The sequence below is a fragment of the Chrysochloris asiatica genome, unplaced genomic scaffold, assembly GCF_000296735.1.
Source record: "Chrysochloris asiatica unplaced genomic scaffold, ChrAsi1.0 scaffold00139, whole genome shotgun sequence".
NCBI classification, from domain to species: domain Eukaryota; kingdom Metazoa; phylum Chordata; class Mammalia; order Afrosoricida; family Chrysochloridae; genus Chrysochloris; species Chrysochloris asiatica.
Window position 1 is genome coordinate 1643839 of NW_006408657.1, and position 22857 is coordinate 1666695.

The 22857-nt window shown below is 38.1% G+C and overlaps 1 protein-coding gene across 4 annotated transcripts in view; it reads right to left on the reverse strand.

The window, feature by feature from the left end:
- Nucleotides 1-22857, reverse strand: part of LOC102838260 (dystrophin-like) — a 3237302-nt gene that overhangs the window by 1012068 nt on the left and 2202377 nt on the right. For all 4 annotated transcript variants that reach the window (XM_006870143.1, XM_006870144.1, XM_006870145.1 and 1 more), the window contains one exon: nt 15450-15558. In XM_006870143.1, coding sequence (XP_006870205.1) covers nt 15450-15558 — 109 coding nt within the window. The remainder of the gene's footprint in view (nt 1-15449; nt 15559-22857) is intronic.

Below are 22857 nucleotides of genomic sequence, written 5' to 3' on the forward strand. Positions count from 1 at the left end.
GTGCTCCTTGGAGGCCAAGCTGGCCAAACTTCGTCTCTCATACTTTGGACATATTATAAGGAGGGAGCAGTCGCTGGAGAAGGATATCATGTTTGATAAGGTGGCGGGTCAGAGAAAAAGAGGAAGACCCCCCCCCAATGCGATGGATTGGGCAAGTGGCAGCACTGATGGACTCAAGCGTGGCAATAGTAGTGAGGTTGGTCCAGGATCGGGCAGTGGTTCGTTCTGCTTTGCCTAAGGTCGCTATGGGTTGGTACCGACTTGATTGCACCTAACAACAACAACAATCACATTTTGGCAAAAATTCAACATCTTCAAGTAAAAGTTCAATTTTTTGGAGAGGTGTATATACGAAGGTTAAGGCAGTTTTACTGTAATCAACACTTTATTTCTGTTAAAATGTAAGATATGGATAATTGGATAACTCTAATGATCATAATGATCAGAACAGTTTATTCAACCACTGATGTTTGCCTCTTCCATCTCTATAAACCTGCACCTGAATGCATACAAACACACACATAGAGAAACTTCTAGGAAGGCTTCCAACAATCATTAGAATGATGGATTAGAGTTTCTCTTCCTTTGCTAGTTCAGACCCCAAAGGACAGCCCAAACCAGAGATGGTAACTTAGTAATAAAACTGCCAAAAGTTTAAGACCGGGAGAAGAAAAGGAACTTAATCATCACAAAATACATAGTTAACATCTAAATACTCAAGGACTGACAATCTATCACTTTCTTAGACGTTAACAATAACAGCACTGGTGAGCCTTCCCTGTTAACCAGAGGACACTGTTAAAGAAACTGACTTTGGGTCAGGGACACACACTACTTTCATTAAAAGACTTCTTTCTGGTCAAAGTGAGCAATAGGATGGCATCCTCAATCAGTTTGTTGCTGTCACCTTTGTACAAATGACATGCCCCATTAAATTACAAGCACTCGGATACCTCACTAATATAAATATGATTTTATTTTAATATTTGATTCCAAGAGTCGAAAGGTCTCTGTAGTGCACTATCTTTGGGGTGGAAGCTGTGTAAAATTGATTTCTGAACCTGCAATTAGAATTGATTAGGTAGCTTCACATTTTTTTTTTTTTCTTTACAGAATCTTACCCTTATGGTATTAGACATTAGGCAAAGTTTCAAGGTTTAGAGGTTGTAACTATACAACTAATCAAGGCCAAGCCATGTCCTAGGAGTTTTCAGCAATGAAAGTGTCTGTTAATTAGGGAGAGGAAGATTTGGCCCTTCTGATGTTGATGCAGAAGTCCTTGGAACACAGTGAGTTAAGCATTGGTCTTCCAATCTCAAGGACAGCCATTCAAATCCACTAGCCTCTCCATGGAAGAAAGACGAGACTGTCTGCCCCCATAAGGATTTACAGTCCTGGAAACTCTCTAGCACAATTCCACTTGGTTATATAGGGTCACTATGAGTTGGAAGCTCTTTGATGGCAGTGGATGGGTGGATACTGATGCTGAGTATCCTACTGGTTTAGTTGAAATAGAATGGACCACGAGAAGCATAGCTGAAACAGGAGAGTATGAGTGGTATTCATCCTGTCTGAAAAGAAGGAAGACCTAAGAAGGTAGTAAGAAAGTAAGAACAAATCCCCAGTTTCTTTCCTTCCTTCTTTCATGATCACTGTAGATCAGTGAAGGCCATTTTCACTATCAATTTTTTTCTCACAATTTAAAACAAATAAATAGCAGTCTGTGAATTTAAACTCCAATTAAACTCATGCTTTTATCAAATTGTCTAGCTATTTAAAGTCTTATTGAAATGAAATTGAAATACTTTATTTGACACTAGAGAAAGGAATGAAATTCAAATAATAGTATATAAGCAACTTGAGGTATGAGTATTTGATATGTCATTAAAAATACCTCTAAACTTTCAAATACAGATAATTACATTTCTGCCTCAATATGGTATCTGAGTAATAGCATAAAGGTTGGTATTGTGGAGACCTATCATTGAGTACAAGCTCTCCATTGAATAGCTCTGTAACCCTGGAGAAATTAATTAACATTTCTGATCATTGATCTTCTTAGCTGTAAAGTGGGAATCACAACAAACCTGTTCAAACTTCGCTTCATCCAGAAATACACCCTGAGACACGAATCCAAGGACAAATAATTTAATTGGGAAATGATCCCAGGAATGGCAACCCATGTATGTCAGAGTAGAATTGTGTTCCATAGGGTTTTCAGTGACTGATTTTTCAGAAGTCTTTCTGGATGGACTAGAACCTTTAACCTTTCAGCTAATAGCCAAGAGTATTAAAATGGGGTCTCTATGAGTCAGACTTGACTCCATAGCAACTAATTACTGGTTTATATATTATGGAACTGTGTTTAGAGGAGGAGGGAAATAAGACAGGAATGAGAAGAAAAGCTATACAAGATGCGCAAATCACTCCTGGTGTGGTGCTGTAGGATCAGCACTGGACTGTGAACCATAAGGTTAGCAGTTCAAACCTACAAGCAACTCATTGGAAAACCTATATACAGTTGCTAAGAGTCAGAACCAAATCAGTAGCACTCAACAACAATAACAAACCAATATTCGCCTGCTATATAATCACTGTGGGTCTTTGGGGCTCAAACCACTGCCTTATGCCTCAAAGTTGTTCTGCCTAAGAGGTGGGATATTTTTGAACAACTTCTGTTCATTGACTTGAAAGTTGTTCCAGGAATGTTTCCTCCCCTTCACTTCCAGCCTGCCCTACAGATGGCCTAACTTTGCCCATGGCCAGAGAAATCTCCATGTACCTGCAGTTAGAAGTCTTTGGTTTTACAAAAATAAGGAGTGCCAAGGGAATATGTTTGACACTTACAGCCAAATCCTGACCAACTTCCCTTCCCTATTTTTGTAAATAAAGTGTTATTGGAACACAGCTGCACCCCTTCATTCATGGATTATCTACAGCTGTTTTCATGATCCAAGGACTGAATTGACTGCATAACCCACAACATTTGAAGATATTTAATATATGACCCTATACAGAGTGTGCTGATTTCTTATCTAGCAGTAGCAGAACTGATATTAGAATTTCGGCTTCTTGACCTCTAATGCAATACTTTCTTAATTACACTGGAGACTTGCTCTCTCCAAAATTAATTACAGGGAGAGATAGTTTCACCAGTGTTTAATTAACTAGAAACTCCTATTAACTGGTACTTCACATATGTTTGTATATAATGGTCATACATTTCACAGTATTACCCTGAAATATTTGAAAGAATCAAATATCCTGATTTTGAGCCATATCATTAAGTATGTTCTATATGGGATTTTGTTAAAAAATGTTAAATCTGGTATCGAGAAATGTGAATGTTCCTAAGCCTGGCAGCTGGTGGATAAGAAAGGATTGTCTTTGACATTTGCAACCAGATTTGCTGGCTTTTTGTCTCCATCTGCCCATGCAGTACTTTGGATACATGCAAAGTTCTGTCTACCTAAGAGTTTTTGAGAATCTCCAGGAGAACTTCATATAAACATGGCTATTCTCCATACGGCACATAACAACAACAACAACATTCTCCATACGAGGGCAGTGGTGGTTTAGTGGTGGAATTAATACCAAACATGTGGGAGATCCACTGTACCAATATATAACAAACATCGTGGTAAATGGAGAAAAGACTGAAGTTATCAAAGACTTAATTTTGGTTGGATCCTCTATCAACTTTAAAGGAACCAGCAGTCAAGAAATCAAATGACATATTGCATTAGACAAATCTGCTTCACAAGACCTCTTTTAAGTGTTTAAGAGCAAATATTTCAGTTTGAGGACTAAGGTACTCCTTATACAAGTCATGGCATTTTAAATAGCCTAATATGAGTGTGAAAGTTGGACAATGAATAAGGAAGACCATAGAAAAGTTGATGTACTTGAATTATAAAGTTGAAAAAGAATATCAAAAGTACCATGGACTGTCAGAAGAACAAACAAATCTGTGTTGGAAGAAGTGCAGCCAGAATGCTCCTTAGAAGCATACTTTGGAAGGGATTAGTACCTGGACAAGGACATCATGCTTGGTAAAGTTTTGTGAAAATGAAGAAGTCTCCCAATTAGATAAATTCACACAGTGGCCGTAGCAATAGTCTCAAGTATAACAACAATTGTGAGCATGGCCAGACAGTGCTTTGTTCTGTTTTGCATAACGTTGCTATGAGTCAGAGTCAACTCAATGGTACCTAACAACAACAAATGTGGGGCCTCAGGTTCAATTCCTGGACAATGTACTTCATATACAACCACCAGTGGAGATTTACACATTGCTATGATGCGGAATAAGGTACAGTAGAACTTAAAGATCAATATAGACCAGGAAAAAAGGCCTAGTTTTCCATTTTCTAAAACATTAAACAATAAAACCTCTATGAATCTCAGTGGTCTGATGCTCAAGTGATCATGGGGATAGTGTAGGACTGGGCAACATTTTGTTTTGTTCTGTATGGAGTGCTCATGAGGTGGAAACCAACTCAATGCAACTTCCACTCTAATCCTTTTGGAACATTTCCCTGAGAACACCATCAAATGAAGCCTAGTATAACCTACTGGAAGACGAGGAGTCTTGTGAAAAATCAAGATCAAATGAAGCCTAGTATAACCTACTGGAAGACGAGGAGTCTTGTGAAAAATCAAGATACCATAAGCCAGAGACTTCCACTTTGAAGCAAAAGGGACTCACTCAGGAAAGTCTCTTTGGTGGGAGCACAGAAAAGCCACAATAAAAACTACAACAACAAAAAATGTTTTGCCGGGACAATCCTGGAGCTTTAAATGCAATATACAGTAAGGGGAAATAGTTTTGGGGGCCCTCTGGTAGCGTAGTGGTTACGAATCAGGCTGCAAACCTTAAGGTCAGCAGTTCGAAACAACCAGCTGTTCTGCAGGAGAAAGATGAGGAGTTCTGCTCCTGTAAAGATTGTTATTGTTGTTGTTAGGTGCCATCAAGTCGGTATTTTAAATAGTAGCACGGTAGCTACTATTTAAAGTGGACAGGCTTCAACTGAGCTTTCATACTAAGACAGACTAGAAAGAAGGAGAGGTGAACTAATTCTGAATGTTTAGCCACTGAAAACCTTATGAATAGCAGCAGAGCATTGTCAGATAGAGTGTCAAAAGATGAAAATATTATGAATAGCACCAAATGTAGCTCCAGACATAGTGCCGGAAGATGAGCCCCTCAGGTTAGAAGGCACTCAAAATACAACTGGGGAAGGGCTGTCTCTTCAAAGGAGAGTTGACTGTGAAGATGTGAATGGAATACAGCTTTTGGGACCTTTATTTGCTGATGGGGCACATCTCAAAATAAGAAGATACAGCCGCAAACATCCAGTAATGAACTGTACATGGAATGTACCAAGTATGGATCTAGGAATATTGTAAGTTGTCGAAAATGAAATGGAAAGCATAAACATTGATATTCTAGGCAATAGTGATCTAAAATGGACAGGTATTGACCATTTTGAATCTGACAGTCATATGGTCTACTACACGGAAATGAAAAATTGAAGAAGAATGGCATAACATTGATCTTCAAAAAGAACTTTTCAAGATCTATCTAAAAGTACAATGCTGTTTTTGATAGGATAATATCTATTTGCTACAAGGAAGATCAGTTAATGCCATTATTATGCAAAATTACACACCAAGCAGTAATACCAGTAATGATAAAATTGAAGAATTCTACCAACTTTTTCAGTGTGAAAATGACCAAACATGCCATCAAGATATATTGATAAATACTGGTGATTGGAATGTGAAGGTTGGAAAAAAAGAGGAAATATCAGTAGTTGGAAAATATGATCTTGGTGGTAGAAATGATACTGGAGATTGTTTGATAGAATTTTGTAAGATAAATGACTTCCTTATTCCAAATACCTGTTTTAAACAACATAAAAGATAACTGGTTATACACATGGATCTCACCAGATGGAAAACACAGAAATAAACTGCCTACATCTGTGGGAAAAGCTCAATATCATCGGCCCAAATGAAGCCACGGTCAGACTGTGGAACAGACCATCAATTGCTCATATGTAAATCTAGGCTGAAGCTGAAAAAAATTAAAATAAGTCCATGATAGCCAACATATGATCTTGAACACGCTTTTATTATTAGGTGCTGCTGAGTTACTTTCAACGCATAGGAGAAAAAAAAAAAAAACCCACTGCCTGGTCCTGGGCCATCCTCACAATTATTATGCTTGCACCCACTGCTGCTGCCACTGTGCCAATTTATCTGTTTGAGGGTCTGCCTCTTTTGTGCTGACCCTCCATTTTACCTAGCATGGTGTCCAGCTTTGGGTCAGGGATTGAACCAGCCTGATAACATGTCTGAAACATGAAAGACAAAGTTTCAACATCATTGCTTCCTTCTAAGGAACATTCTGGCTGTACTTCTTCCAACACAGATTTGTTTGTTCTTATGTAAGTGCATTGCTCTTTTTATTAGGTGCCATCGAGTCATTTCTGATCCACAGAAACCGTATGTACAACAGAATGAAACACCGTCTTATCCTGCACCACCTTAAGAATTGTTAATACACTTCAGTCCCTTAGTGCCGCCACTGTGCCAATCCATGTTGTTGGGGGTCTCCCTCTTTTTTGATAACCCTCCACTTTATCAAGCATGATGTTCATCTCCAGGGACTGGTCCAAGGTAATTGAAATATTCTTCTCCAACACTATAACTCCAATAAATCCATCAACTCTTCTATGGTCTTCTTATTCACGTTCACATGCATATGACGCTATTGAAAATACCATGGCTTGAGTCAGGTGAACATTAGTCCTCAAACAGAAATCTTTGCTCTTCAACACTTTAAAGATGTCTTGTGGAGCAGATTCAGTGCTCCTTCTAGGAGTGTTGATGGTGGATCCAAGAAGAATGAAGTCTTTGACAATTTGAATCTCGTCTGTCAGTTTGCTGTACTGTGGTGGCTTGTGCGTTGCTGTGATGCTGGAAGCTATGCCACTCTTAATTTAAACACCAGCAGGGTTACCCATGGTGGGCAGGTTTCAGATTTAACAGACTAGGAAGAAAAAGAGGCAGACTATTTTTGAATGTTTACGCACTGAAAATCTTACGAATACCTTGGACATTGTTGTTGCTAAGTGCCATCAAGTTGGCACCAACTTACAGTGACCCTATGCACAACAGAATGAAACACTGTCTGGTTTTGTACCAACCTCACAATCATTGCTACACCTGAGCTCATTGCTACAACCACAGTGCTAATCCAGCTCGTTAGAGGACTTCCTCTTTTTCTCCAAACCTCCACTTTACCAAACATGCTACCTTCTCCGGGGACTGGTGCCTCCTGATAATATGTTCGAAGTATAAGAGATGAAGTCTGGCCATCCTGGCCTCATAGGAGCACTCTGACTGCACTTCTTCCAACACAGATTGGTTTATTCTTTTGGCAGTCCATGTACTTTTAATATTCTCCTCCAAAACCATAACTGAAATGCATTAAGTCGTCTACAGTCTTCCTTATTCACTGTTCATCTTTCACATGGATATGAGGTTATTGAAAATACCATGGTTTGGATCAGGTGTACCTTAGTCATCAAATTGGCATCATTAGTCTTCAATACTTTAAAGAGGTTGTGTGCAACAGATTTGCCTAATGCAATACATCATTTGATTTCTTGACTGCTCTTTTTCTATGAGTGTTCATGGTTGAACTGAACAAAATGAAGTCTTCAACAAATTCAATCTTTTCTGCATTCATATGGATGTTGTTTACTGGTCCAGTGGTGAGGGTTTTTGTTTTATTTACATTGAGATATAACCCATACCGAAGGCTGTGATCTTTAATTTTCATCAGTATTTTAAGTCCTCTTGGCTTTCCGCAAAGTAGGTTGTATCATCTGCATATCACAGGTTGTTAATGCGTCTTCCTCCGATCTAGATGCCACATTTTTCTTCATATAATCCAGCTTCTCAGATTGTTTGCTCAGCATACAAGTTGAATAAATATGGTGAAAGAATGCAACCCTGTCACACACCTTTCCTAATTTTAAACCATTCAGTGTTCCCTTGTTCTGTTAGAACAACTGCCTCTTCTTCCATGTATAGTTTCCTCATCAGCACAATTAAGTGTCCCAAAACACTCATTCTCTGTAATGTTGTCCATAATGTTTTGATACACACATTCAAAAGCATTTTCAGAGTCAATAAAGCACAGGTAAACATCTTTCTGGTATACTCTGCTTTCATCCAAGATGCACATGATGTCAGCAATGGTATCCCTTATTCCACATACTCTTCTGAATCCAGCTTGAACTTCTGGAAGTTCTCTGTCAATGTATGGTTGCAGCCATTTTTTGTATTATCTTTAGCAGATTGCCTTCCATGCAATAGTAATGATATTATTTGATGATTTCTTTAGTTGGGTCACTTCTCTTTGGAATGGGCACTGCTCTTTGGAATGATCTCTTCTAGTCAGTTAGCTAGGAAGTTGTTTTCCAAATTTCTTGGCATAGATGAGTGAATACCTCCAGTACATCAGCATCATAAGTTTGTTGAAAGATTTCAATTTGTTGTCCATCAATTCCCGGTGCGTTGTCTTTTGCCAATGCCTTTAATGCACCTTGGGCTTCTTCCTTCAGTATTATTGGCTCTTGATTATATGCTACCTGTTGAAATGGTTGAACATAAAACACTTCTTTTCGGTACAGTGACTCTTGTATTCTTTCCATCTTCTTTTGATGGTTTCTGCATCATTCAGTATTTTCCCCATAGAATCCTTCAATATTGCAAGTCATGGTTTGATTCTTTCTTCAGTTCCCTCACCTTAAGAAATGCTGAGCGTGTTCTTCCCTTTTGGTTTTCTAACTCCAGGTCTTTGTACATTTTTTTCATAATATTTGCCTTTGTCTTCTTGAGCTGACCTTTGAATCCTTCTGTTCAGGACTTCTACCACCTCATTTCTTCCTTTGTTTTATACCAACTCTATTCTAGGGAATACATTTTCAAGTCTCTTCTGACATCAATTTTGGTCTTTCCCTTCTTTTTCTTGTCTTTTTAATGACCTTTTTGCTTTCTTTCTGTATGAAGTTCTTGATGTCATCCCACAACCCTTCTGGTCTTCAGTGATTAGTGTCTAAACCATCAAACCTGTTCTTGAGATGATCTCTAAATTCAGGTGGGATATGTATGTCCATATTTTGGCTCTCATGCACTTGTTTCAATTTTCTTCAGCTTCAGTCTGAACATTTGATGATCTGTTCCATAGTCTGCCTCTGGCCTTCTTTTGGCTGATTATATAGAGCTTTTCCATCATTTCTTTCTACAGATGAAGTCAATTTGATTTCTGTGTATTCCATTTAGTGTGTTCCATGTGTATAGTCATCTTGTATGTTGTTTAAAAAAGGTGTTTGCAATGAAGAAGTCATTGGTCTTCCAAAATTCTATCATGTGATCTCCAGCTTTGTTTCTATCACCAAGGACATATTTTCCAAATATTTATCCTTCCTCTTTGTTTCCATCCTTTGTGTTCCAGTCGTCAGTAAGTATCAACACATCATGATTGCATGTTAGATCAACTTCAGAATGAAGAAGTTGGTAGAATTCTCCAATTTCATCTCACTGGATTTAGTGGTTGGTGCATAAATTTGCATAATAGTGGTATTAATTGATCTTCCTTGTAGGAATATGGATATGATTCTATCACAGACAGCATTAGACTTTAAGACAGATCTTTATATATTCTTTTTGATGATGAGTGCAACAGCATTCCTCTTCAATTTGTCATATCAGGCACAGAAAACCATGTGATTGCCAGATTCAAAGTGGCCAATAGTAGTTCATTTCAGCTCACTAATGCTTAGGATATTGTTGTTTATGTTTATCGTTTTAATTTTTACAATTTCTCATTTTCTTAGATTCATACATCATATATTCAATGCTCTGATTATTAATGGATGTTTACAGGTGTTTCTCTTCATTTTGAGTTGTGCCTCATCATCAAATGTAGATCCTGAAGGTTTTAATCCATTCTCATCATCATGGTCGACTGCTGTAATCATATTTTGAGTGCCTTAAAACTTTAGGGGCTCACACCTATGAAGGCAGTAGCTCAAAAGAGGGAACAAATCTTTACAGCAAGGATCATTCCCACTCCCTCCATACACAGAGTAGACAGGGATGGGCAACTTGGACATTGGCTACCCAAAATGGGGGCACTACAAAGGCAAGAGGTGACTGGCTTACAAGCTTTCAAGAGGGAGCCTATATCCAGAGGGCACAGAGGAAGGTAGAATCATCACTGAGTAGTATCCAACTGTCTGTTTGGGGCTGATGAAAAGAGATGTGGATAGGTCTCTTGTTATATACAATAGTGAATAATTAAAATCAGGAATGATTGTGAGGGTTGGAAATGTAAAGGTGGATATTGTGTAGCAAAAGGAGGGGAGTGATTGACTTTGTAGTCTAGGAGCGGAGGTTCCTGGGACCATCAAGGTAGAAGAACGGAGAGTGGAACTCTACCCAGAGAAGCAGTGATGCCAGAGATGGAGGCAGAGATGATGATGTGGAAAGATGGAGCAGAGTGGCTGGGAACTCTAGACCCAGAAAGGGAGAGGGGCTGTGTGCTGACGACTGGGGGGAAGCCTTGTAAGTGTATACTCTTTGGTTAGTTGATGAGGCATGAAGGGGATTGTAACCATGGCAATGAAACGATATATGATAGAATGCATGTAAAACTAATGTTCTCCCATGTAAACTATCACAGAATTCACAATAAATCATAAAAAAAAAAAAAAAAAAAAAACCTAAAAAAAACCTTATGGGCTCATCTTCTTGCTGTATATCTGATAATATTCTGGTGCTTTTCATCATGTTTCAATATTCAATATTCTGGTGCTGACAGTGTTCCACTGCTAGTCAGAAGGTTTTCAGTGATTAAATATTTGAAAGTAGTTGGTCTCTCCTTATTTTTAGGCTGTCTTTGTCTGGAAGCTTAGGTGAAACCTATCTACTTTGGGTGCCCCTGCTGGACTTTCAAACATCCATGGCATAATTTGCAGAATCTCAGCATCAGGCAAGCCACCACAATACTACAAACTGATGGACAAGTGGTGAATCTTCAACACATCCCACCTGAGTTTAGAGACCATCTCAAGAACAGATTTGATGCATTAGACCCTAATATATGAAGATCAGAAGTGTTGTGGGATGTTATTAAGAGTGTCATACATGAGGAAAGCCAAAAGTCATAAATAGGAAAAAAAGAAAGGATAGACCAAGATGATTGTCAACAGTGACTCTGAAACTTTCTCTCCAGCATAGTGAGACTAAGGTAAATGTAAGAAATGAGGAAGTTAATGAGCTGAACAGAACATTTTAAAGTGCAGCTTGCAAAGACAAACTCAAGTATTAAAATTAAATGTGCAAACACCTGGAGTTAGAATACCAAAATGGAAAAACACAGTCAGCATTGCTCAAGCTAGAAAGAACTGAAGAAAAAATTAAAACCTCGACTTGCAATACTGAAGGAGTCTATGGGTTAAATATTGAATGATGTAGAAAGAATCAGAAGAAAATGGAAGGAATACACAGTCACTGTGTAAGTAAGAAATGGATGTTGCTTAACCATTTTGAGAGGCAGTATATGATCAAAAACCAATAGTACTGAAGGAAAATTACAAGGTACACTGAAGGACCTGATAAAGAACAAGGATCTGGGAACTGATGGAATACAAACAAATATTTTTAAAAAACAGATGCAGCACTGCCCACATTCACTCATTTATGTCAAGAAATTTGGAAGACAACTATCTAATCAACTTCTTTGAGGAAACCCATAAGACTACTTATTTGACCAGATGATAATTTTAATGATATTCCAGGTTCAGGATTCTTCATTTATAAGAAATTCAAATATAGCAAACTATGTCTTCTACTCCTTAAGTGAAAAACACAAAAACATATTACATTATCAGTTATTCCAACACTGAGTTACAAAGCAGTAACTACTGCTAGCTGCCTCCTTATCTGGAATTTTCATTAGGTTCTTGGATAGAGAGATAGTGCAAGGTACAGCAAAAATTAAATCAAAATTCAACAAAACATAGACTTTGGAGTCTGACATACTTGAAGTGGAATCTTGGCTGTTTCTTCCCAGCCATGTGGACTAAACCAGGCTATTTTCCCTATTGAGCTTGTGTCCCTTACCTTTTTTCAAAAAAATTGAATGTAAATGTATATACTTAGCAATTATATTGAGAATATAGACATATTTGCAAAATCAAGTACCAAAACAGTATGATTATAATGAAAATAAACACATTATGCTAAAATACATATTATATTCAGTATGGTATGGTACATAAAATAATGATCATATATCAGAACCATTACAACATCACAAATAAAACTTTTCTTTTAAAAGTTTATTTTAGTTCAATTGAATGTGAGTGTAAACAGTTATACTATATATGTATATGTATATATGCATATATATATATATATATTCTTTTTTACTTCTGCAAGTCAGAAAGATAAGAATATGAACAGTATTTAATTTAATTCTGAGGGCAAAATCACCAGGTTAAAGTAAAAAGAAAGGTTTATTCAAAGAAAGTCAGCTCTAGATCTACCTGATCCCCTACTGATTCTTAACCTGCAACATTTTCTTTTACTTTAGACTTCGTTCAGTATCATTCTGTTACAAAGGATGAAAAACCCTTGTTTTTGAGAAAATTCCCTTCTCGCTGTTCTTTTCAGGTTCTTTTTCCAGCTCCACCACTTCTCATGAGAAACTTGGAGTGGAGAACATTCCCAGACTCTACCTACTAAGAGGAACATAGGGGGAGCGGGGAGGAGGAGGACAAGGAGAAGGAGGGGAAGATGAGATACTCATGTGAGGGAAGAAGTAGGTTATGTGATAGGGAGAATGTCTCTTGCTTCTACCACTTCTCCCCTTACCTTTGCTCTAGTCGCACTGGTCTCATAGATATTTCATGTTATTCCTGCCTCAGGGTCTCTGCTTTGGCTCTTATATTTCTTACTGGAAAATTTTTCTGCAGATGTACTCTCTCACTTCCTTCATCATTCTTTTCAAATGTTCTCTAAATTGATTATAAAACTCCCTAACCCCACTATAGACAATAAAGGCCACGTCTCCACTCCCTTTCCTTCTTTAACCTGCTTTATTGCACATTACTTTGTAAGTGTGTTGCTCAGGAAACGTCTGGAGATCCTATTAAAATGCAGATTCTTGCTCAGTAGGTCTGAAGTGGGGTCTGAGACTCTGCCTTCCTAACAGGCACACATTTGAAGGCAATCTGTAAGCTACACTCTATGGCACATATCACCATTGAGATAGTATATATTTTTTTCTTTATTTGTTTATTGGATTCATTGGATTTCAATTTAAATAAAGTATCTGTTTCACAAAAGCAGGGACTTTATTTTCGCCTATGTTGTATGTTCAGCACAATACAAAGTTGTTACTCAATATACATTTATTAAGCAGATAAATTATGCTCAGGAAAACAACACTGGAACTTAACTTACCTACCATGCATAAACTGGCTACCAAGTATAAAATGTTGTGGTTGTGAAGTGCTGTTGAGTCAGTTCCGACCCACAATGACCCTGTATAGGGTTTCCAAGGAGTGGCTGGTAGCTTGAACCACCGACCCTGTGGTTCAAACAACTTGGCTGTCCAGCACATTAGCCCACAGCGCCACACCAGGACGCCGGTATAAAATGGGAGGGGCCTAAATCCATAAATCCAGAGTTCAACAAATGTGTGAAATCACTGGAGCCCAACCACTTCATAGCACTGGAGGGTCTGGGACAGAACATACCCAAGACTCATAAAGAACAAACACCAATAGATGATTATATCGGGACAAACTATGCATATGTGCTGAGGAAACCTAAAAGCGCAGTTCATAAAAACACAGAAACCTGACATAATTAGCTGAATAAAACCCTGATAAAGCAATTTCAGTGCCCCAGATAGACAAAAACAGAAAGGAAGCAAAAGGAATGCTTACACATCTTTCTCAAGTCTCTAATGTCATTAGATCTACCTGATGACTGCTCAGAGTTCCCATCAGGCACATGATGTGCACTGCCCCCAAGATGTATGGCCTCTTTTAACCCACGTGATATTTTAGCCTTCTTTTGACTCACCGTGCTACTCTGGCTATCATCCTTCTAGTTCAGTATACTGTGTTTTCAAAAATCAACTGCACGTGAAGTCACCATGCTTTAGTACTTTAATCATTTGATGTTCGAAAAGTAGTAAAGGGAAAAAAAAAGTAGTCAAGAAAAAATGTCCAAGATGTTTCCAGTTCTGCCTAATTATGGAACTGATACTGCAAAAAAGTTCACTAGCTTCATTCCCTAGAAAACTGAAACCAGTGTTAACACTGCCATGGGATCCTATGCACATTTTCTATACAACCAATGAACAAAAAGCAAAGTAAAATAAAAAAAATATGCATTGAAAACCACAGTTAAAACATAGCTAAATGAAGACATTTCTACTCCAAATCGGTTGTGATTGTCAAGGTCCATTGTAAGAAGGTCCCTTACATTGTTTTCTAATGGGGAACCATTTGTATTTTTGTGGTTTCTCTGATTTTATAGGCATATCTGAAGAATATTGTCTAAATCATACAGTATTGCTTGGAATAGACTTCTTAAGCAATTAAGTGTTACCGGGTATTCTGGTGTGTTATGCTGATATACCTTGATGGGTATCAAGGCCAACAGACCCATCCTGTATTGCTGAATACTAGCTGTTGATGACATTCCTCATTCGGGATTTGCCTTTGGCCCCATAAAACACATTCAAGGTCTGACTCACCTCCCAGGGAGCAGACAGGGTGACTCAGGACTACAAAGGTGAGGTCTTTATCCATCAATTCAGAGCAATTCCACAGAGCCAGACTAGCTTTGAAACCCAAACTAGAAGCTTCAGAGTCATTCCTAACTCATCGTAATCCTATGTATGCCTGAATGGAACTGTGCCCATGGGATTTTCAATGGCTGATTCTTTTGAAATACATCTTCAAAACTTTCTTCCAAGGCGCTTCTGGGTGGACTTCAACTGCCAGCCTCACAATTAGTACCCAAGAGTTTTAACTGTACCTCCCAGGGACTCCCATCTCAGCTCTAGGGCTCCTATAAGATCTTCTCAGACTTCTTTTGCTGCAGCACATCCCAGTCTCTCCCACTGCCCACCCCTACATTCATTTCTTCCTTTTAGTTGGTTCTCAAATAATGCTTCCCGATTCCTTTGTCAGACAATACTCCAAATCGGACACTGTTTCCAGTGAACCTACCCTGAGACCTTTGCATAATAAATCAGAATAACTTTTCTTGTTCACCTAGAAGTTACCTCATGGTCATATTAAAGATCTAATGGCTACAGCCTAAGAGAATGCGATTCATGTACTTACAGGCTCCAAGTGTTGTCAATCCAGGAGCTAAGTCAGGTCGTTTTGCTCTCAGCTCTTGAAGTAAGTGGTTTACTGTCTTCCAGTCAGTGCTGAGGTCTTCTAAATTCCTCTTTAATAGAAAAGAATATAGGTTACTTATTTGATTATCAACTCAAAGAGAGCTTAATTCATGAAGTTATTAACTCATTTCATGAAAACAGTATTGTATTTTTTATTATATTTCATTTTGAAATCAATTTTTCTGGGTAGAATTTCTTTCAAAGGAATTTTAATTATTTTAATTAACAGTCTTACTAATATTTATTGACCACTTGCTGCGTACAGTCTTCAGCTCCAGGCACACTTTCATTTCAAGAAAGTAGATAGTGTAAGAGTCAGTGAAAGTGAAACAAGGGAAATAACACAAAAATAGCACCCTCTCAGCATATGGCTTGATTCTTAAAGCATTACCAGTTTGGCTATGCTCTTGAATTATGAAGAAAACTGAAACATAACCCTAATGTACTGTTCCTCTTCAGACCAAATAGAGAAGAATCTTTTGAAGGCAAAGGCTCTCGTGGACAAGGGGATATGCTGACCAGAGTGCCCTTCAGGAAGGACTTCTTGTCAGTGGTTGTAGAAAAGCTGTCAGTATACATACATCCTTCAGTTGTCAGTTCCTTCAGTGACTGACTCAGTTACTGAGAGTTTCCTCGCTCAAGGGCATGCCCTTCCCATGGCAACTTTCATCAGCCATTTTGGTAAAAAGCAGGACAACTTTGAAGGATCATTTTAGTTACAGCACTCCCTATGGTATCTGACAAGTTTGGTGTGGAGCCTCCCTCAGAGCTGGACTTTGCCTTCCATGCAACTTTACTGCTACACTCTCCTTTCCACAGATGCATATCCAAGGACAACCTCTAATAATAACCTGCAGATTCAACTTCCCCTTAAAGTCCGCTTCCCACAGAGCCTAGTCTGTGGTAGATGCTCACACATCCTGAGGTAATTCTAATGAGCAATAATAGCAAGGATGGAGAATCACTAAATTAGCCAACACTGTTAATGAAACATAAGGTATAGAGGCTGAATTTCCATATAAGTCAGTGAGTTTCTACTTTGGAAAAAGCATATTTCATGCCATAAACTTTACCTTATGCCATGAGTTCATAAACCAGCATTCTTAGGTGGTCTTGAGGAGGCTGGGAATAGAGAGTGGTTGATCCATCTATTAAAAACTTTTGCCTCCCTTTCTGAGTATAGGTTGTTTTTTCTCTTTTCTTTTTGTTTTTTGTTTGTTTGTTTTAGAGTTAGCTATTAAGCCTAGAACATTATTACCCAGACTTCCTTACATTAAATATGGCTAGTGGTGTGAGGGAACAATGTGTATCAAATGATTCTCCGGAAAAAAAAAAATCAAAATAACTAATTTTAGTGTCTTCCAATGTCTGTGGTGTAAATACTCATAATGTGACTGATTACAAGTTGTCATCATAATGTGAACAGGCTCACAAAATTAAAGAGCCTTTAACAACAGGTCCTAATCTGATACAACCTGTGCCAGTTACTGCTGTTGATGTTTTTGTTGTTGTTAAGTGTCATCGAGTAGGTTCCAACTCATAGCTACCATGCATAGGATTTCTGAGGAGGGGATGGTGAGTTTGAACTTGTGGTCCAGTGCATTTACCCACAGTGCCACATCAGTACTCCAGTTATGAGCTATAGAGATGGACAGGAGTCCTGGTGTGGTTAATGTGCCAGACTGCAATGCCATTTGAACTGCAAGGTGGGTGGTTCAAGATCACCAGCTGCTCCTCAGAAATCCTATACAGGGTAGCTATGGGTCAGAATAGACTCGACGGTACTTAACAACAAAACTTATTATATACAGCTCATAAAACCCGATGAGACTGCTCCACTGTCCCATGGTGTTGTTATGAATTGAAATCAACTTGAAGGCATATAGCAACAAGAAGTATTCATAGCCTTGTGTTGAAAATAGACATGCAGCTCTGTCATATAAGCACTGGATTGTGAAGCTCGGACCGACTTGAGGGTACTTAACAATAGCAACAAATCAATTGCATTCATATGCAGTAACAATAAGCTGAACAACACACATTAGGGAAACAGTTCAACTCTGCATAGGGAGGCCTGTATATATCCAAAACAGCTAATAAATAAGTTAGTCTTGAAAGATTACTAAAGAAATTAAAGTTTGGGTAATAGGTGATGAGAGCGCAATTCAGAAAGATGAAAGAGATGTACAAAGGCAGAGAGACAGAGGCATTAGGCATCTCAAGAAAATTCGACGAATTTGTCCTGGTTGTCTGGATTACAGAGTTCATAGGAAAAGATCTGGAACTACTAGACAATTTATTAAAGTCTTGTCATGTGAGATTATTGGATTCCCTCCTAAAACCAGAGTGTTTAGAGTTGGAGAGTGATGTGATAGGATTTGTGTTTTGGAGTGTGGAGGCCTTATCAGAAGAAAGCAGAGGCATGAGGTGGGAGGCTATTATTTCAATATGAGAGGTGGTCAGGATCTGCCTACTGAAGGCTCTATTTCTCTCTCTGTCTCTCAGTCTCTGCCTCTCTGTATTTTTCCGTGTCTGTGGAACTTGAGTTTTTGAGCTAGGGAATGAAGAGAAACATTCTAACAGGCGCTTCTTCAACTCTATTCTCTATTATGTTGCTATTGTTGTATGCCATCAAATCAGTTGTGACTCATAGTGACCTTGTGTAGGTTTCCTAGAGCTGTTGGTAGGTTTGAACTACTGACCTTGTGGTTACCAGTCCATTGTTTATCCAACAGTGTGTGGCAGTGTGGGATAATGCACTGGATTGCAAAGTTGGTTTGAACCACAAGGTTGGCAGTTCCAATTCACCAGTTGCTCCACAGAAACCCTGTATAGGGTCGCTATGAGTTGGAACAGACAGGAAGGCACTTAACAACTACAACAACAACATACTCTAGTTATTAGTATGTGTCTTTCCAGATAGACAGGTACTGAGTCTCCTTGTAAGGTCATCTCTTCTAGACCCAATCCAGTGTTTCATATTCTAATATCATTGTTGTTAAGTGCCATTGAGTTTGTTCTGACTCAGAGCTACCCTGTGTAGGGTTTTCCAAGGAGGTGCTAGTGAATTTGAACTGCCAACCTTCCAATTAGTAGTCAAGTGCTTATCCTACAGCATCACATCGGAATTGAATTACATGAAAACAAACAAACAACAACAACAAAAACAAGCTATTTTTTAAAAGGAAAGGAGAACAGAATAAAAGAGCTTTCCATTCCTAATTTGACCTCAATGTGACTTGCATAGATTATATGTAATTCTCAAGGTTTCTAACTGTTTTATTATTTTTTTAAAAAATTACTGTACTTGAAAAGCTGCTCTTCTGGACCAAGAAAGCAAACTCAGATTCTTGTTAGCAGCTATGAGAAAAACAAGATTCCCGAATAAGAGAGCTCAAACTTCGGATTTGATTTGTTGTTGCCAGGTAGAAATGTGAGTATATGTACTAAAACAAAACAAAAAAAGCAGAAACAAACAAACATAAATGCCACACATAACCACCACCACCATCAAAGCTAAGTCTACTGATCCTATTCCCGCATATGTGTGTTGTTGTTGTGTATGCCAGCTCTATCTTCCCCCATGCCCTAAGGGTATATAAGAAAGTTTGCTGATGTCCTGTGCAGATGTGAAAACAATGTGGCGTTTCTGCTGTTTGTGCCTTTGATTCAAGTCTGACTCACAGCAACCCTAAAAGACAGAGCAGAACTGTCCCATGGGTTTCCTAGGCTATCATTCTTAAAGGTGCAGATCACTGGATCTTTTCTCCCCTGGAGTCATTGATGGGTTCAAAGAGCTAATCTTTCGGGTAGCAACTGAACCTTTAAACATTGCACTACCATGGTTTCTGGTGTCTCTGCTAGAAACATGGATAAGTGAGTGTGCTAGATGCAGGCTAAAAATACTGTTGTTGTTGTTAAGTGACGTCGAGTTGGTTCTGACTCATAGTGACCCTGTATAGGATTTCCAAGGAGTGGCTGTTGAGCTTGAACAGGCAACCTTTTGGTTCAAAATGACCTTGCAGTTCAGTATGTTAACCCACAGAGCAACAGAATAGTTGCATATAGAACAACATGGATCGATCTGAAAAAGCACATGTCTACATTTTAAAAACATGTAAGAAACAAAAATCTTAAAGTGGTGATGGTGGTGGTGTGCCGTGGAATCAGTTCTGAATCATAGTAACCCTGCATAGGGTTTCTGGGGCTATAAATCTTTACAGGTGCAGAAAGCCCCATCTTTCTCCTGTGGAACATCTGGTAGTTTCAAACTGCTGACCTTAAGGTTAGCAACCCAAAACATAACCACTAGCTACCAGCACCATGCAGTAATTACATATTTTAAATTAGGATTATAAATGATACTATACCGTTTGTAAGGATACAAGCAGGAATGAGAAAGGAAACAGAGATACTAGATTTTCATACTTTTTGACAATTGATTGCTAAATATGACCATTAATATGAACTAAATTATGTAATCTTACAATTAAATAAACTCTTAAAACCAAAACAGATCCCTAGTGGTTTGGAGGGGAATGCATTGGGCTGCACCAGTTACTCAGCAGGAGAAAGATGAGGCTTTCTGTTCTTTGAAGATTCACAGCCTTGAAAACCCTGTACAGAGACACTGTGAGTTGGAACCAGCTTGACAGCACACAACTTTTACCACCAGCATTAAAACTGAAAGGAAAAATAAAGACCACAACCTTATCCCTTCCTAATTATTATGAGGTCCCTGAGTGGCAAAAAAAAGTTCACTATTATCTATGCTCCTGCAATTATATACATCTGTTACATCTGAAATCACGTGAAACCAGGGCTTTTTTTTTTCTGTGCAAAGGACATGTTGTTGAACATTTAATACCTCATAGCTTAATAGAGTATTTATTTATTAAAAAGAAACACTTGCATCCCAAAAGAAGCACAAAAACCAGTCTCTAACCAGTGACGTAAACCATCATGTGACATCATGACATGGAGTGACCATTTTTCAATCCTGATGGTAGAACCTAAACAATGATAATTAAATATTTTTAGAGACTAGTAATTGAATATACATGGTCTTATGGTTCCTCTATGAAGTTCCAGTTCCTTCAAAAAAACAAAATATTAAGCTCAACTAGAAGCAACCAAGTTCATTACAGAAGAATAACAGATAATAGGGAGAGACAATACATCGAAAAGCAGGTAACTTTAAAAAATAGGAATCTTGAATGTTTAGTGAACGGATAGCAGTTCGACATATGATGAAATCTCATCATACATCATTTCTCTTAGAGGAAATCACCTATATGTTGGGGAAGAGGGGAGAGATTGATTTGATGTAAATAGTGCTGGGGATCTGGCTACTTTTTCACTCTGTAAGCATATGGTCCTCAAAGTGAGTGAGTGTTTGCCACCCTTGAAGTTGTCTTAGATTCCACATTCTTTTTACAATGTAAGCATCACTGTGTAATGAGTTTGATTCTCATATTTAAAGGTACACAATTATCTTGCAAACTGAGCTTCTGAAAGCAGATTAACTACTTTATCTGTGTGTCATCTCAAAACAGTGATTTGCATGGAACTTCATTATTTTCCAAGCACATCACTGTGTAACTAAACAGAATAACAATTGATGCTTAGAATAACACCTCTGAAAATGTAAGAAAAGTTGTAATTACATTGGGATTTAAAATCAGAAGTTTTGGATTTTAGTTCTAATTCATTACTAGTGGTTGTGTGATACTTGTCAAATTAGATAGACTACTCTGATTTAAAGCCAGTGAGGATGAAATAGAAGAATTCGACCAACTTCTTCAATCTGAAATTGATCAAACATACAATCAAGATGTATTGATCATTACTGGTGCTTGGAATGCAAAGTTGGGAAACAATGAGGAAGGATCAGTAGTAGGAAAATATGACCTTGGTGACAGAAATAATTCTGGAGATGGCATGATAGAATTCTGCAAAAACAATGATTTGTTCATTTCAAATACTTTCCTTAGACAGAATAAGAGACAACTATACACATGCACCTCACCAGATGGAATACACAGAAATCAAATTGACTACATCTGTGGAAAGAGATGATGGAAAAGCCAAAACAAGGCCAGGAGCAGACTGTGGAACAGATCATCAAATGATCATATGCAAATTCTGACTGAAGCTGAAGAAAATGAAAACAAGTCCACGAGAGCCAAAATATGACCTTGAATATATCCCACCTGAATTTAGGGATCATCTGAAGAACAGATTTGATACATTAACCCTAAAGACCAAAGACCAGAAGAGTTGTGAGATGATATCAAGAACATCATATAGGAAGAAAGCAAAAAGTAATTGAGAAGACAAGAAAGAAGGAAAAGATCAAAATAGATGTCAGAAGAGACACTGAAACTTGCTCTCCAGTGTAGAGATGCCAAAGCAAATAGAAGAAATGAGGAGGTACAAGAGCTGAATAGAAAATTTCAAAGGTCAACTTGAGAAGACAAATTCAAATATTACAACGAAATGTGCAAAGATCTGGAGTCAAAAAACCAAAAGGGAAGAACAAGCTCAGCATTTCTCAAGTTGAGGAAACTGAAGAAAGACTTCAAGCCTCGAGTTTTGTTATTTAAGGATTATCTGTGTGAATTATTGAATCAAAAGAAGATGGAAGGAATACACAGAGTCACTGTACCAAAAGGAAATAGTTGATATTCAACTGTTTCAAGGGGTAGAATATGATCAAGAGCCAATGACACTGAAGGAAGAAGTCCATGGTGCATTGAAGGAATTGGAAAAGAACAAGGCACCAGGAATAAAAATGGAAATCTTTCAAGAAAGTGAAGAGGCACTCACTCATTTATGCCAAGAAATTTGGCTAATTGATTGGAAGAGATCCATATCTGTGCCAATTCCAAAGAGAGGTGATTCAGTGGAATGTGGTAATTCATATCTTTGATATCCCATGCGAGTAAAGTTTTAACTCTGTATTACTAAAGGTAATACAGAAATGGCTACAAGCATACAGTTACAGAGAACTTCCAGAGGCTCAAACCGGATTCATAAGAGGATGTGGAATTAGAGATATCATTTCTGATGTCTGATGGATCTTGGCTGAAAGCAGGGAATACCAAAAAGAAAATACCTGTGCTTTATTGACTACGCAAAGGTTTTTGATGGTGTAGATCATGATAAGCTATGGACAACATTGCAAATTATGAGTATTCCTGAACACTTACTTGTGCTCATGAGGAATCTGTACATGGACCAAGAGAACAGAACATAGGAACACTGAATGGTTTAAAATTAAGAAAGGTATCCGACAGGGTTGTATTTTTTCACCATACGTAGTCAACCTGTATACTAAGCAAATAATC